The sequence below is a fragment of the Erpetoichthys calabaricus genome, chromosome 12 (genome assembly GCF_900747795.2).
Source record: "Erpetoichthys calabaricus chromosome 12, fErpCal1.3, whole genome shotgun sequence".
NCBI lineage: Eukaryota > Metazoa > Chordata > Cladistia > Polypteriformes > Polypteridae > Erpetoichthys > Erpetoichthys calabaricus.
Window position 1 is genome coordinate 153,597,118 of NC_041405.2, and position 16,352 is coordinate 153,613,469.

A 16,352-nucleotide genomic window follows, 5' to 3' on the forward strand; every position below is an offset into this window, starting at 1 on the left:
ATATGATAGATGGATAGATAGATATGAAAGGCAGTACATAATAGATAACAAATAGAGAGATAGATAGGAAAGGCAGTATATAATTGATAGATAGATAGAAAAGGAACTATTTGATTGATAGATAGGAAAGGCACTATATAATAGATATACTTGAATGTTTAGAAAGGCGCCTACAAATAAATAAAATGTATTATTATTATTATATAATAGAAGGATAGATATGAAAGGCACTATAATTATAGATATATAGGCTCTATATAATAGAAAGATAGATGTGATAGGCACTATATAATAGATAGATAATATGAAATCCACTATATAATAGATAGATACAGTAGATAGATATGAAAGGCACTATATAATAGATAGATAGGAAAGGCACTATATAAGAATTTTTTTTATTATTATTCTACTTTGATAAAATAAGATTAAAAACAAAAGAGGCATCAAACCTGGGAGCTTCTGGTTGAGCTGTAAGGACTGGGCCATCTTCTTCAATTAGTTTCTTCAAAGCTAGCAAAGGGAAGATCAACCCCCTCACCTCTGAAATAAATTAAAGAAAAAAATGTTGATTGCATAGCAATGCAGCACATTAACAACTGACAGTTATTATTCAAAACTTCAGTCTGCCTTCCACACACAGGGCAAAGGAGAGCAAAATTCTTCTTAAAGAGTTCACTCTGCCTTACTAAAGCACTGCAGGATGTCACTGTCACTTTGATGAGGTCACCTCTCGTCTGCATGTATTGTACCACCACTGCTGAATTCACACGGTGTGGGAGTTTTTAATGTTTCAACTTCTCTCATTACACAGTTATACAAGTCACTGAAAATCTTGCTTTGATTTTATCTTGTTGAACTTTCGATATTTTGGGGCTCTGAATTCAAAAATGAAAAGTATTTCTCCCCATCACATTGTTTTTTTTCACAAAACACATTTAGAGTTTTTTTGCACTATAATTAAAATATTTAATTTTAATTTTTTTAATATTTCCTACTATTAAACACTCTGAATTTTTTATTATTTATTTTTATTATTATGTTTCTGTAAAAAAAAATCCCCCAGGGGAAAAATAAAGTTTTTGTTCAATCCATCTGTCAATCATGTAGTTCATTTCCTATTTATCTGTTATATACAGCATTTTTTATCTATCTGCTTGACCAGTTGTAAAAACTGGTGATGATAAATTAATATATAATATTAATACTAATATAGTGCCTTTCACTCACTCTATCTATCTACAGTTTATATTATATATAGTGACTTTCCTATATCTATCTCTCTACTATATAGTGTCTTCCCTATCTATTATCCATCCATCCATTTTCCAACCCGCTGAATCCGAACACACGGTCACGGGGGTCTGCTGGAGCCAATTCCAGCCAACACAGGGCACAAGGCAGGAACCAATCCTGGGCAGGGTGCCAACCTACTGCAGGACCCTATCTATTATATATTGTCTTTATCTATCTATCTCTAATAGTGCATTTCTCATCTATATATTATATAGTGAATTTTCTATCATATAGTGCCCTTCCCTATCTATCTATCTATCTGCTTGGCTAGGTGGAATAACCGGTGACAATAAATTAATACAAAATATCTAATTATGCTGAGTAATGGAAACTAAGGACACACGCGCTTGTATGCAGGTAGCACAAAAATGAATGCAGTAGTGCCATTACAAACACACATGTATCTGCTTCACCCTAAGACCTGTTGTTCTTTTGGGTTGTCCAGATCAGAGTTTCTGGTGTGTGTTTATTACTACATACATGTTAATTCTTTCATATTCCTTCATTTCTAAATGTTGTGTAGCTTTATGCCGTATGCTGCTTGGGAATGTACAGTACTGTACATGTGAAATTCAAAGTTGTGAAATCTAAAGTGTCATCCATGACTTGCACATACATAGAAGGTTTCTTACCTTTTCCAGACTTAATGCCAGACGCACAGCTTCCACCTTTGCTCCTTTTTTTTTTCCAGTTCCTTGACCTTTTGCTCAGATTGACTTCACTTTCCTCTCATGGGATCTTTGGCCCCAGATGGAGCCCCCCACCTCCACCTCTGAAGGCTGTTAGGGTCAGCAGGTTACAACATACCCTAGAAATGAGAGCTTTCAGTCAGCGTGGAGAGAAATGAGCTTGTGTCCGTTACCCACCCAGGCACCATGTACTGTTATTACTGTGAGTCTCACAGCAGAAGACTCGTAGAAAAACGTGAACGTTGATCAGATAACGTGACTTCTTCAGTCCACACTTCAAACTCATATCACAAATGGACAGAAAGGGAGGTTTCTGCTCAATCAGGATCTCATGTTTGAAATTTTGGACGGGAGTCTAGAAGTCAATCATTCGTAACATGCGCTGTCATCAGTCTGTGCCATGCAGGCAGTAATTCATCTTAAACTGTACAACACACTCGATTCTTTCAAGATTAAAATCCTTCACAATATTCTAGACATCCTCATTGAGTATCCGCTTCATCAGGCTTTATATTTTGGGATTGACAGGCAAACCCCCCCCCCCACCAAGCCATGCTTATGAACACAATGCGCTGCGAGGTGGAAATTTTAGGGAACAGGAACCCGCCGTTCTTATCAGTTTGTCAGTTGTTTGTCTTAGTAGTGAGAACGTTTAACCTTTCAATGCGTATGAATGACTCGAGAAATGCTCCTAAATACAATAAAACATTAAACGTAATAACTTCATGTCACGTCATTTTCTAATTTGCTTAATCCAGAGCAGGGTCGCGGAGGAGGCTGGAGCCTTACCCAGAATACTTTGGGAGCAAGGCAGATACAGTCCCTGGACAGGGCGCCAGTCCATCGCAGGGTGGATATCATCTCACTGTCATCATCATCATCATCAACTACATACAGTACTCAGGGCCGGATTTTCCTATAGGCTAAGTAGGCTTCAGCCTAGGGCCTCAAGATCAAGAGGGGCCTACATTCAAATTGTTAGCAAAATTAAAATTACACTATTCTAAAAACAGTGAACACTAAAACACTGAACCGAAAATAAGGAGAAATTCTACGCATATGACTAATAAACAAACATAAAAATGTATTGGTTAAGATCAACGCGTATTACGTATTTTATTATCTCTCATGTAATTTACAAACTTAAAAATGGAAGGTGAAAGGCCTCATAAGTGGAATAGCCTAGGGCCTCTTTTCATATAAATCCGACCCTGGCAGTACTGTATTGAAGAGGAGAGAGACAATCTTCATCCTTTTAAAATGTTCCGATCGATGGCTGACTGTAGACTAACGCTTTTTAATTTTATTTTCAGTCGTGATCGTTTTCCTTTTGTTTGATGCACCACTGGCACATGCATAGGATTAATACTTTGGATGCACGGGTTACAAGGGTAGATAAGAGAAACACTTAAGACAAATCCAAAGTTTCGCCCTCAACACAGCGTTAAGGCCTGCGTGATCCGACATCCTTCACCGAGCTGATGAAGCACTGAAGCTGGAAGTCGAGCAGTGAGCGTCACAAGGTATTGTAATGTGTGCGTGTGTTTGTTATTATGAATCAACACTACCGACCAGTCCAAGCTCATTTTGACCCCTGGGCTGGGGTTGGATGGCACTCCTCAGTGTCCACAGTGGGCAGTGTTGTACAGGGGCGGCATTACTGGCCAAAGGGCTCAGTACAATTCGTGTATAAGCAGCAGGGTACGGGAAAATATCCATCCATCCATCCATCCATTTTCCAACCCGCTGAATCGAACACAGGGTCACGGGGGTCTGCTGGAACCAATCCCAGCCAACACAGGGCACAAAGCAGGAACCAATCCCGGGCAGGGTGCCAACCCACCGCAGGACACACTCAAACACACACTAGGGACAATTTAGAATCGCCAATCCACCTAACCTGCATATGTTTGGACTGTGGGAGGAAACCTGAGCACCCGGAGGAAACCTACGCAGACACGGAGAGAACATGCAAACTCCACACAGGGAGGACCCGGGAAGTGAAACACTGCGCCACCGTGCTGCCCCTGGGAAAATATCACTCAGGAAAATATTTCTATTCACAAATGCTTCAAAGATAATTTTCAGACTGTCCTTCTGTGACGTTATCAGACACAGCAGTTGAAATTTATGAGGCAACTAGTCATTTAGCCCGTTACAATAACAGGCGCTAGAACAGTAGTGCATAAACATTAGTAGGAACAGTCTATATTAAATGGCAAGGGACTTTGATCTCATTCTTTTTGTTGGTCGTATTTTTCTTTGTCGTTCAGCCTTTCTTTTCTTGATGTTTACTTGCTGAGCTGACCGTTCTTCGTGGGCTGCCGCCGTGTATTGTGTGTCTTTAATTTTCTGTGACAGTAATACTGTCTTGTACGTCCGTAATATACCTTTAATTTTCTCTGGCGGTAATACAGGCATGCGCGTCGGTAATATGCCTTTAATTTTCTCTGACAGTAATACTGGCTTACATGTGGCTGTAATATGCGTCACTGTATTGTGTACCTTTAATTTCCTCTCGCAGTAATACTGGTTTGTATTTCTGTAAAACGCCTGTAACTTTCTCTGACAGTAATATTGCGCGTCGCACCGTGCCCCGCGCATGCGCACTTCACCAGAAGACATACACAGACACGGACACCTGGACGCACACAGGGATTTTATTAAAAAGGATAACAAAAATAAACATAAGCATTACACTGATAATAATTTCTAGGAAGATAAACAACTAACTTACAATTTATAATTTCGTTTCGTTATCAATCCGAATGCGCTCTTGCTCTGCGCTGAATATATTCCCACCTATCACTTGTACACGACACTGGCTCTGGTTTTCGCAGCGTAATTATATTAAACTAATAATTAGGACACGGCTTATCAGTGCATCTATACTATATTCTTGTCTAGTTGATGCTTATAAATAATTATATGTGAAAATGATTGCTATTTCTCTCAATATAAATAAATATATGCAAAATGTATCTTCTTTTTTCTCTCTTATTTTAATTTTCTATTTCAATAGGTTAACATATTCAGATATATTGGAGGGCGGCAAATTGAAGCACCGCCCGCCCCGCCCCGCTCTGAGCGGCACAAACTCGAGCTACGTCACTGACTGTCAGACTTTGACAATCTGGGGGATTTGTCCCAACCACGTCCGCCTCACGGAGTGCATCCAACCCCAGCAACATAAACGCAGAATTTACAGATCACGCACCCATTCGCATTCATAAATGGGACACCTCAGGTGAAAGCAAACAGAAGTTGTTATCAGATATTGACGGCCGGTTTCACGCTTTATGTCTTGAGCAGGCGCCCATTATTTTACACAGAAAGCACCACTTTGTGTACACAACGCGCCCATTACAGAAAGCTCTGCTTTTAACTTTCCTTTTTTTTTCGTTCGGGCTCCCTGGCAAGACGCCGCTGTGTGCAATTGTCCGGGTCACCCATCCCTAAATCCTCCACTGTGAATCACTGTATTTAACTCACATTTTTAAGCGCTGTGCTACCCACCTAAGATGAGCTGAAATCAACTTAGACCTCAGCGTTAACGTCTGGAAATGCATCATGTAATTGGCACTATACTGTAGGTTCTACCTTTCTGTGCATATACAGTGCATTCAGAAAGTATTCCCAGTGCATCGCTCTTTCCACATTTTGTTATGTTACAGCCTTATTCCAAAATGGATTAAATTAATTTTTTTCCTCAGAATTCTTCACACAACACCCCATAATGACAACATGAAAAAAGTTTACTTGAGATTTTTGCAAATTTATTACAAATAAAAAAACTGAGAAATCCCATGTCCATAAGTATTCACAGCCTTTGCTCAATACTTTGTCGATGCACCTTTGGCAGCAATTCCAGCCTCAAGTCTTTTTGAATATGATGCCACAAGCTTGGCACACCTATCCTTTGCCAGTTTCGCCCATTCCTCTTTGCAGCACCTCTCAAGCTCCATCAGGTTGGATGGGTAGCGTCGGTGCACAGCCATTTTAAGATCTCTCCAGAGATGTTCAATCGGATTCAAGTCTGGGCTCTGGCTGGGCCACTCAAGGACATTCACAGAGTTGTCCTGAAGCCACTCCTTTGATATCTTGGCTGTGTGCTTAGGGTCGTTGTCCTGCTGAAAGATGAACCGTCGCCCCAGTCTGAGGTCAAGAGCACTCTGGAGCAGGTTTTCATCCAGGATGTTTCTGTACATTGCTGCAGTCATCTTTCCCTTTATCCTGACTAGTCTCCCAGTCCCTGCCGCTGAAAAACATCCTCACAGCATGATTCTGCCACCACCATGCTTCACTGTAGGGATGGTATTGTCCTGGTGATGAGCGGTGCCTGGTTTCCTCCAAACGTGATGCCTGGCATTCACACCAAAGAGTTCAATCTTTGTCTCATCAGACCAGAGAATTTTCTTTCTCATGGTCTGAGAGTCCTTCAGGTGCCTTTTGGCAAACTCCAGGTGGGCTGCCATGTGCCTTTTACTAAGGAGTGGCTTCCGTCTGGCCACTCTACCATACAGGCCTGATTGGTGGATTGCTGCAGAGATGGTTGTCCTTCTGGAAGGTTCTCCTCTCTCCACAGAGGACCTCTGGAGCTCTGACAGAGTGACCATCGGGTTCTTGGTCACCTCCCTGACTAAGGCCCTTCTCCACCGATTGCTCAGTTTAGATGGCTGGCCAGCTCTAGGAAGAGTCCTGGTGGTTTCGAACTTCTTCCACTTATGGATGATGGAGGCCACTGTGCTCATTGGGACCTTCAAAGCAGCAGAAATTTTTCTGTAACCTTCCCCAGATTTGTGCCTCGAGACAATCCTGTCTCGGAGGTCTACAGACAATTCCTTTGACTTCATGCTTTGTTTGTGCTCTGACATGAACTGTCAACAGTGGGACCTTCTATAGACAGGTGTGTGCCTTTCCAAATCATGTCCAGTCAACTGAATTTACCACAGGTGGACTCCAATGAAGCTGCAGAAACATCTCAAGGATGATCAGGGGAAACAGGATGCACCTGAGCTCAATTTCGAGCTTCATGGCAAAGGCTGTGAATACTTACAGTGGTGTGAAAAACTATTTGCCCCCTTCCTGATTTCTTATTCTTTTGCATGTTTGTCGCACAAAATGTTTCTGATCATCAAACACATTTAACCATTAGTCAAATATAACACAAGTAAACACAAAATGCAGTTTGTAAATGGTGGTTTTTATTATTTAGGGAGAAAAAAAAATCCAAACCTACATGGCCCTGTGTGAAAAAGTAATTGCCCCCTGAACCTAATAACTGGTTGGGCCACCCTTAGCAGCAATAACTGCAATCAAGCGTTTGCGATAACTTGCAATGAGTCTTTTACAGCGCTCTGGAGGAATTTTGGCCCACTCATCTTTGCAAAATTGTTGTAATTCAGCTTTATTTGAGGGTTTTCTAGCATGAACCGCCTTTTTAAGGTCATGCCATAGCATCTCAATTGGATTCAGGTCAGGACTTTGACTAGGCCACTCCAAAGTCTTCATTTTGTTTTTCTTCAGCCATTCAGAGGTGGATTTGCTGGTGTGTTTTGGGTCATTGTCCTGTTGCAGCACCCAAGATCGCTTCAGCTTGAGTTGACGAACAGATGGCCGGACATTCTTCTTCAGGATTTTTTGGTAGACAGTAGAATTCATGGTTCCATCTATCACAGCAAGCCTTCCAGGTCCTGAAGCAGCAAAACAACTCCAGACCATCACACTACCACCACCATATTTTACTGTTGGTATGATGTTCTTTTTCTGAAATGCTGTGTTCCTTTTACACCAGATGTAACGGGACATTTGCCTTCCAAAAAGTTCAACTTTTGACTCATCAGTCCACAAGGTATTTTCCCAAAAGTCTTGGCAATCATTGAGATGTTTCTTAGCAAAATTGAGACGAGCCCTAATGTTCCTTTTGCTTAACAGTGGTTTGCGTCTTGGAAATCTGCCATGCAGGCCGTTTTTGCCCAGTCTCTTTCTTATGGTGGAGTCGTGAACACTGACCTTCATTGAGGCAAGTGAGGCCTGCAGTTCTTTAGATGTTGTCCTGGGGTCTTTTGTGACCTCTCAGATGAGTCGTCTCTGCGCTCTTGGGGTAATTTTGGTCGGCCGGCCACTCCTGGGAAGGTTCACCACTGTTCCATGTTTTTGCCATTTGTGGATAATGGCTCTCACTGTGGTTCGCTGGAGTCCCAAAGCTTTAGAAATGGCTTTATAACCTTTACCAGACTGATAGATCTCAATTACTTCTGTTCTCATTTGTTCCTGAATTTCTTTGGATCTTGGCATGATGTCTAGCTTTTGAGGTGCTTTTGGTCTACTTCTCTGTGTCAGGCAGCTCCTATTTAAGTGATTTCTTGATTGAAACAGGTGTGGCAGTAATCAGGCCTGGGGGTGGCTACGGAAATTGAACTCAGGTGTGATACACCACAGTTAGGTTATTTTTTAACAAGGGGGCAATTACTTTTTCACACAGGGCCATGTAGGTTTGGATTTTTTTTCTCCCTAAATAATAAAAACCATCATTTAAAAACTGCATTTTGTGTTTACTTGTGTTATATTTGACTAATAGTTAAATGTGTTTGATGATCAGAAACATTTTGTGTGACAAACATGCAAAAGAATCAGAAATCAGGAAGGGGGCAAATAGTTTTTCACACCACTGTATGTACATGGGATTTCTCAATTTTTTTTATTTTTAATAAATTTGCAAAAACCTCAAGTAAACTTTTTTCACGTTGTCATTATGGGGTGTTGTGTGTAGAATTCTGAGGAAAAAAATGAATTTAATCCATTTTGGAATAAGGCTGTAACATAACAACATGTGGAAAAAGTGATGTGCTGCGAATACTTTCCAGATGCACTGTATATAGATGTGCAAAGCTGATAGAGAAGTAGCCCAACAGACTCAAAGCTGTCATTAAAGCAAAAGGGGGGTCAACAAAATGACATTGACATTGGGGGGGTGATCCTTTATTAATCTTACAAAATACACTAAAACATATCTCTCTATTATAAAAAAAAAATCTTGGGAGGGAGACTAGACATGATCTTCTCGGAAGACACTTTGACGTCACTTGAGACAAGGCAGTGAGACAAAAGGACAGCTGCTGTACAGGCTTTAAAAAGATCGATGCGCAGGTCAACAAGCAGAACACGCATCTCGCCAGCAGCAGCAAGACAGCAAGCCAGCAGATGATTCAACCGCATATCCTTAGTGTGCGTTCAGCCAACCCCCCAAAGTAAGCAGCACTACACGTCCCGCGATAAAGAAATTTAACCAGGCTCAGGGCTGGAAATAAAAGACAAAGAGTAGATGACAAAGTAGAACGTCGTAAAGAATTCAAAAACATTGGCACGATACACATGCACAGCAGGTTAGAGATAATGGAAGTACGAAAATTCCAAAGTCTCAAAAAAAGGATAAGAAAGATCGCATTAGCGCAAACAAACGGAAATGAGATTGAATATATTGTTCAGATTTAAACTTGTAGATCGTCTAAATTCGTGTTGCCATCAGGGAAAAGTAGTGTTTCTTCCCAATGAAGTGAGTATTACCAAGACAACACAGCAAATTAAACACGATGGTCTGAGCAGAGGGAGTGGGGTGGTCCCCCTCTGTGAATTGAGTGCGCTCCTCAAAGTGGGAGGAGAGGTCACACACAATCACCAGAACATCGGAGCGTCCAATGAATCAAGCGTGAACATCAATGCTTTACCTTCAACATCAATCAAGCACAATTGTCAGAGGAATGGTTGGAGAGGTAGTTTACCATCGTCCATGATCCACCTGCAATTCTGTTGCTGTGTTTTTCATCCAGGATTGGCCCGTGGCCCACATGCAATACTGCTATGGCTCACAGGTTGAGAAATGCTGATCTAAATTTGTGGTACGGTGAGGTCCGCTCATTGCCTCTTTAAATAAATAATCACCGCGGTGAGACAAAAGGACCACTGCTCTACAAGATTTGAAATGATCGACGCACAGCGCGACAAGCAGGACACGCAGCTCGCCAGCAGCAGCAGATGATCCGACCGCATATCCTTAGCGTGCGTTCAGCCTCCCGAGAAGCATTATACATCTCGCAAGAAAGAGATTTAACCAGGCCTGGGGCCGGAAATAAAGGACAAAGAGTAGATGACAAAGCAGAACATCGTAAAGAATTCAGAAATGTTGGCGTGATACACATGCAGAGCAGGTTAGAGATAATGAAGGTACTAAAATTCCAAAGTCTCAAAAAAAGGATAATAAAAATCGCACAAATGGAAATTATTACTCGGTAAAATAATGGAACAGCGAAAAGAGATCAAATATATTGTACCGATAAAAACTTTAAGTCGGAGACTTGTAGATCGTCTAATTCGTGTTGCCAGCAAGAATTAAAAGATTCCAAAAACGTTGCTGTGGTATGAAGTCCCGTGAGATGGGGACTTTTAACACGAGATTCTTTCAGGTCACGCACTCCTTACAACTATTTACAAACAAGACCACCGTCATCTAACCTCAGTCATGTGAATGCTTTTTGTCGGACACACTTCCTGCGCTCTCAGCTTTTCTAAATTTTAACAGGACAATAATTTTATACGTTCTAGATGACAGGTCAATGAGAAAACGAAGAAGAAAGAGCATGGACAAACATTCGAGAAAGTCGTTTTATTTATTCGATAGAAAGAAACGATATTCACTCACAGGCACTGTCACGATGTAAGTCCAAACAGAATCAAAATTCAATGCGATCTTGAAGAAAAGTTAATTCCAAGTATTGTTTTTACAAAAGTATAAAAGTAAAAGTGAAAATAATGCATATGTAACAATTCCCATGAAAATAACAATCTCTTTAAATTGTAAATCCGGAAAACCAAACCTGGGGGTGGGCAAGCGAAGTGAGCAGGGGGTCAGCCCCCTAGTAGAGTTTAAAAAAAAAAAAAAAAAAGGAAAAATAGAGGGGAATAAACAAAAAGATGAGAGCGGACTCTTGGATGAAGTAAATAATAAATGTGAAATGCCACAGCGTTCATACCAGTTCACTTAGCCGCCGAACGCACCTGAGTGTTACGCCACGCTGACACTGTCGAACTTGTTCAGATCTGTCGAGGACAGACGCGATCTGTGAAATAATGAAATAATAATGAAATTGAGAGTCAGAGTGAAGTGAGCGACATGCATGCACTTAGAAAGAGCAAGGACGATTACAGTTGCCTAATGTAAGGATCGCTGAAACCGTTTGGGACTTGGAACAAAAAAAACAAACAAACAAACAAATGAAAAGTCGCTCCGTCGTCTCATCCTGCAAACCTTTCTGTTATGCAAAGGCAGCTGCCTAATTAAAGGGGTCAGCCTATGGTGCATTCATTCCTGCATGCCATCCTCGGCTCCCACCCACACACACACACACACACACACACACACGTGCTCAGTGGGCCTTTGGGTGACTGCCAGTAATCCCAAGCCTTTGAGTCACCGCAGCCTTTTTCGGTGATTTCCTCTTTTTTTTTGTTGTTTGCCTCACTCTAAGTCTCTAAATAAAGACGTCCTTGCTCTTTCACTTGTTGGGCTATGCCACGCTGTCAGGGTGCCTGAAGTGTGCCTTTGGTTTCTTATCGAAAAAGCTTTGAATCTTCACATCTTAGTGTTGTAAGAAGACAGATAGATAGATAGAGTGAAAGGCACTATATGAGATAGATAAGAAAGGCATTATATAATAGACAGATAGATAGGAAAGGCACTATATAATAGATAGATAGATAGATGTGAAAGGAACTATATGATAGATAGATAGAGTGAAAGGCACTATATGATAGATAAGATAGATAGATAGAGTGAAAGGCACTATATAATAGATAAGATAGATAAGAAAGGCACTATATAATAGAGTGAAAGGCACTATATAATAGATAAGGCACTATATAATAATAGATAGATAGATAAGAAAGGCACTATATAATAGAGTGAAAGGCACTATATAATAGATAAGAAAGGCACTATATAATAGAGTGAAAGGCACTATATGATAGATAGATAGATAGAGTGAAAGACACTATATAATAGATAGATAGATAGATAAGAAAGGCACTATATAATAGATAGATAAGAAAGGCACTATATAATGAGTAGATAGAGTGAAAGGCACTATATAATAGATAGATAGATAGATGTGAAAGGCACTATATGATAGATAAGATAGATAGATAGAGTGAAAGGCACTATATAATAGATAAGATAGATAAGAAAGGCACTATATAATAGAGTGAAAGGCACTATATAATAGATAGGAAAGGCACTATATAATAATAGATAGATAGATAAGAAAGGCACTATATAATAGAGTGAAAGGCACTATATAATAGATAAGAAAGGCACTATATAATAGAGTGAAAGGCACTATATGATAGATAGATAGATAAGAAAGGCACTATATAATAGATAGATAAGAAAGGCACTATATAATGAGTAGATAGAGTGAAAGGCACTATATAATAGATAAGATAGATAAGAAAGGCACTGTTTAATAGATAGATAGATAGATACTTTATTAATCCCAATGGGAAATTCCCATACTCCAGCAGCAGCATACTGATAAAGAACAATATTAAATTAAAAAGTAATAAAAATGCAGGTAAAAACAGACAATAACTTTGTATAATGTTAACGTTTACCCCCCCGGGTGGAATTGAAGAGTCGCATAGTGTGGTGGAGGAACGATCTCCTCAGTCTGTCAGTGGAGCAGGACGGTGACAGCAGTCTGTCACTGAAGCTGCTCCTCTGTCTGGAGATGATCCTGTTTAGTGGATGCAGTGGATTCTCCATAATTGATAGGAGTCTGCTCAGCGCCCGTCGCTCTGCCACAGATGTCAAACTGTCCAGCTCCATGCCTACAATAGAGCCTGCCTTCCTCACCAGTTTGTCCAGGCGTGAGGTGTCCCTCTTCTTTATGCTGCCTCCCCAGCACCCCACCACGTAGAAGAGGGCGCTCACCACAACCGTCTGATAGAACATCTGCAGCATCTTATTGCAGATGTTGAAGGACACCAGCCTTCTAAGGAATATATAGCGCCCAACCTGACACAGATTGGACACGGGAGGCACGTGTAAAATAAAAGAAATACTTCAAATTTTCTTCGTCTGTGGGCTACACCTTCCACGTACCCACAGACACAACACAGTCCCAAATAAAGCACACCAAGCACTCTTCTTCTTCATCTTTCTCACTAACACCACCACTCCTCCCAGGTAACCTTGTCCTCCTCCACCTGACTCTGGCCGCTGAGTTGTGGTCGCCGGCTCCTTTTATAGTTCACCCAGAAGTGCTCCAGGTGCTTGATCACCAAGTTCCAGCTGCACTTCCAGGTGTGATGAATATGCTGCCCATGCGGGCTCAGGAGTCCCAAACACAGCACCCCCTGGCGGTGCCTGTGGGACCCAACAGGGCTGCACTGCTCCACCCCAGAGGGACGGCTATCTAGCGTCCGGGGGAGGTATTGCAGTGTCCAGGGCTGCTCCCCCTGAATATAGTGTGCAGGGGCATCCCGCCTGCCACAGTGTATATGATCAAGTCACGTATCTTCCTTGCCTGACTATCATGGTGAAGCTTCTCCAAGCAATCTCAACGTAATAAAAACAAAAAAAAAAGTATACATTGATGTCGAATGTGAGGTGTAAGTGAATGGGCCCTGGGCAGCCTATTGAGGAAGCAGGGACTGCTTGACGTCTGCGATTCCACAATGATAGTCAGTGAGAGGGTCGCCTCAGAAGCTGACCCCATTGTAGTGACACAAGGACTTGCCATTGGAAGTCCTAGTCTGATGTCACTGTTGCAAACGTGTGGCCACCCAGAAGTGATTTCAAGGTGAGGGTTGATTCAGCCTCAAATCAACAACATTTAATAAAGTATGAAGCTCAGATTCCTAAACAATGGGATGCGACACATTTTTGTAGTCTAATTTTGGGTCCCGCAGATTCAAAATTGTAATCAATGGGAAAGAGTCGCGTACGGTTTGTGGAGTGTCTTGCGATGGGTCACCTTGGGTCATTTAAGCAAACGCCATTACACGCGCATTGGCGATTCTTCTAGGGGATGAGTGATGATGGGGAAACTGCCCCGGGACGACTGTCAGTGACTGTCGGCAGCGATTCTTCGAGGGGAGGTGGGGGTCTCCCGCCCCTCGTGATGAGTCTGGGCCTCAAAATTGTCTTGTGAAAAGTTTTAAGAATCGGTGGGGAGTGAGCCGGGCAATGGACTCAACTGGCAAAGAAAGAGAGTCCAGCTTACGGAGAGGGAGAGGAAGATGAGAAAGGTGGTAGGGAGAAGAAAGGGAAAACTCCAAGGCCCCCCAATCCCCATGATGACTGTTAGCGATTCTTCAAGGGGGAATGATGACTGTCGGCGGTGATTCTCCAGGGAGGACGCCTGACCCTCGTGATGACTCTGGGTTTTGAAGACTCAAAAAAAGGCAAAGCTGGGTTATTTGAAGAACCACTGGTCTAAAGTTGACGGGGGGGAGGGGGGGGGGTCTCAACTGGCAAAGAAAGAGAGTCCAGCTTATGGAGACGAAGAGAAAGACGAGAAAGGTGGTAGGGAGAAGAAAGGGAAAACTCCAAGGCCCCCCAATCCCCATGATGACTGTTAGCGATTCTTCAAGGGGGAATGATGACTGTTAGCGGTGATTCTCCAAGGAGGACGCCTGACCCTCGTGATGACTCTGGGTTTTGAAGACTCAAAAAAAGGCAAAGCTGGGTTAGTTGAAGAACCACTGGTCTAAAGTCGGTGGGGGGGGCTCAACAGGCAAAGAAAGAGAGTTCAGCTTACGGAGAGGAAGAGGGAAACGAGAAAAGTGGTAGGAAGAAGAAAGGAGTGCTTTATGAGTGGGATGGCAGGGGGTACAACTTGATAGTTTGACTTCTGCCTTTGTTCGTCCTTCGGCTTTCTCTTTGCACACTGGCTTGCTTTGCCTCCTCGTTTTTGTAATTAATTGGTCATAAAATGTCTGATCTTCATTAAGTCACAAGTGTAGACAGACACAATATGCTAAGGCCAAGAACACAGTGTCACACATGCACGTCTGAGGGACACCTCAAGGACTCCTCCCAGGTATGAAATACCCCGCTTTATTGGGTGGACAGCGCTGCTGCTACCAGACTCCTCTCTTTTCTCTCATCCTCAGCCCAGAGAAGACACATCCTGACGGTAACTGACCACAGCCCTTCCTGATGGGACCGCTATAAAAGGGAGACCACCCACCTCCCCGAATGTTAGCATCTCATTTAGTTCCAAACCTTAGAACAGGACCAAACTTCCCGGACCTTTGCAGAGAACCCTCACTCATCTCAGTCATGTTAATTTTAGTGCCTGCTTACTTTGTTTGCACAGAAAATAAAGGGGGCAAACCGCCTGGCACCCCAACACTTTGTAAGAACATCGAGTGTTTCTTTTCTTCCATCCATCCACAACAAATTCCAATTTTTTATGCCTTTACTGAACACACCCATCAAACATTCATAGTGTGCTATAGAGAGACAGTAAGTGGGCCCATGAATGTTGAACTGGTTGAACTTCCCTTGGCACCTCTAACGAGATCTTTCAGTAAATGTGAACGAGACCTGCAGAAGGTTCAAGGGACATTTTGGTCCACTCCTCATTACAATCTCCATTCTGTTGGGTCCTTGATCAAGGCCCTCAACCTGCAATTTCTCCATCCTGGGTGTGACATTAATCTGCATCCAGCCCTCCAAGTGGGTCCTCCAACTCACAGGGAAAACTTGGGGGTTGCTGGGTTTGATTGGCACTCCAGCCACTGTTAAAAAAAAAAAACTCACACTGAGGTGTCACCCGTTGTATAGCTGCACTCTGATCTCAATCTGGGTGGTTTGCCATGTGGTGAGTGCAGCAACCGGCTATATTCAGCACATGCTCCCAACCTCCTCCTCTTCCTCCTTCTCCATATTGCAAATCTGCTTCATTTGGCTCATCCGTAATGTTAGGATAAACGTCTCTCTTGAGGTCATTCCACAGCATCACCATTGGGTTAAGCTCTGGGTGCTGACTGGGCCACTCCAGAAGGTGGGTTTTCATTTTCTGATACCATTCTGTAACGAATTTACTTTGATGTTTAGGGTCATTGTCCTGCTTCATCTAATGAGTTTCAGCTGGTGGACAGCCACACTGATAATATCTTGTAGGGTACCTTGATCTTCTTCTTACTCTTCTTTTGGCTGCTCCCGTTAGGGGTCGCCACTGAGGATCATCTTTATCCTTCTCTTCCTATCTTCTCCATCTTTCTCTGTTACACCCATCACCTTCATGTCCTCCCTCACCACATCCATAAACCTTCTCTTAGGCCTTCCTCTTCTCCTCTTCCCTG

At 42.3% G+C, this 16,352-nt stretch overlaps 2 protein-coding genes across 3 annotated transcripts in view; one reads left to right on the top strand and one right to left on the bottom strand.

The window, feature by feature from the left end:
• rps28 (ribosomal protein S28) overlaps positions 1-16,352 on the top strand; it is an 892,132-nt gene that overhangs the window by 74,840 nt on the left and 800,940 nt on the right. The window lies entirely within an intron of this gene.
• kank3 (KN motif and ankyrin repeat domains 3) overlaps positions 1-16,352 on the bottom strand; it is a 131,669-nt gene that overhangs the window by 67,197 nt on the left and 48,120 nt on the right. For both annotated transcript variants that reach the window (XM_051934979.1, XM_051934978.1), the window contains exons 2-3: positions 1,929-2,104; positions 453-541 (exon numbers count right to left, since the gene is read on the bottom strand). In XM_051934979.1, coding sequence (XP_051790939.1) covers positions 453-489 — 37 coding nt within the window. In that variant the 5' untranslated portion in view covers positions 490-541; positions 1,929-2,104. The remainder of the gene's footprint in view (positions 1-452; positions 542-1,928; positions 2,105-16,352) is intronic.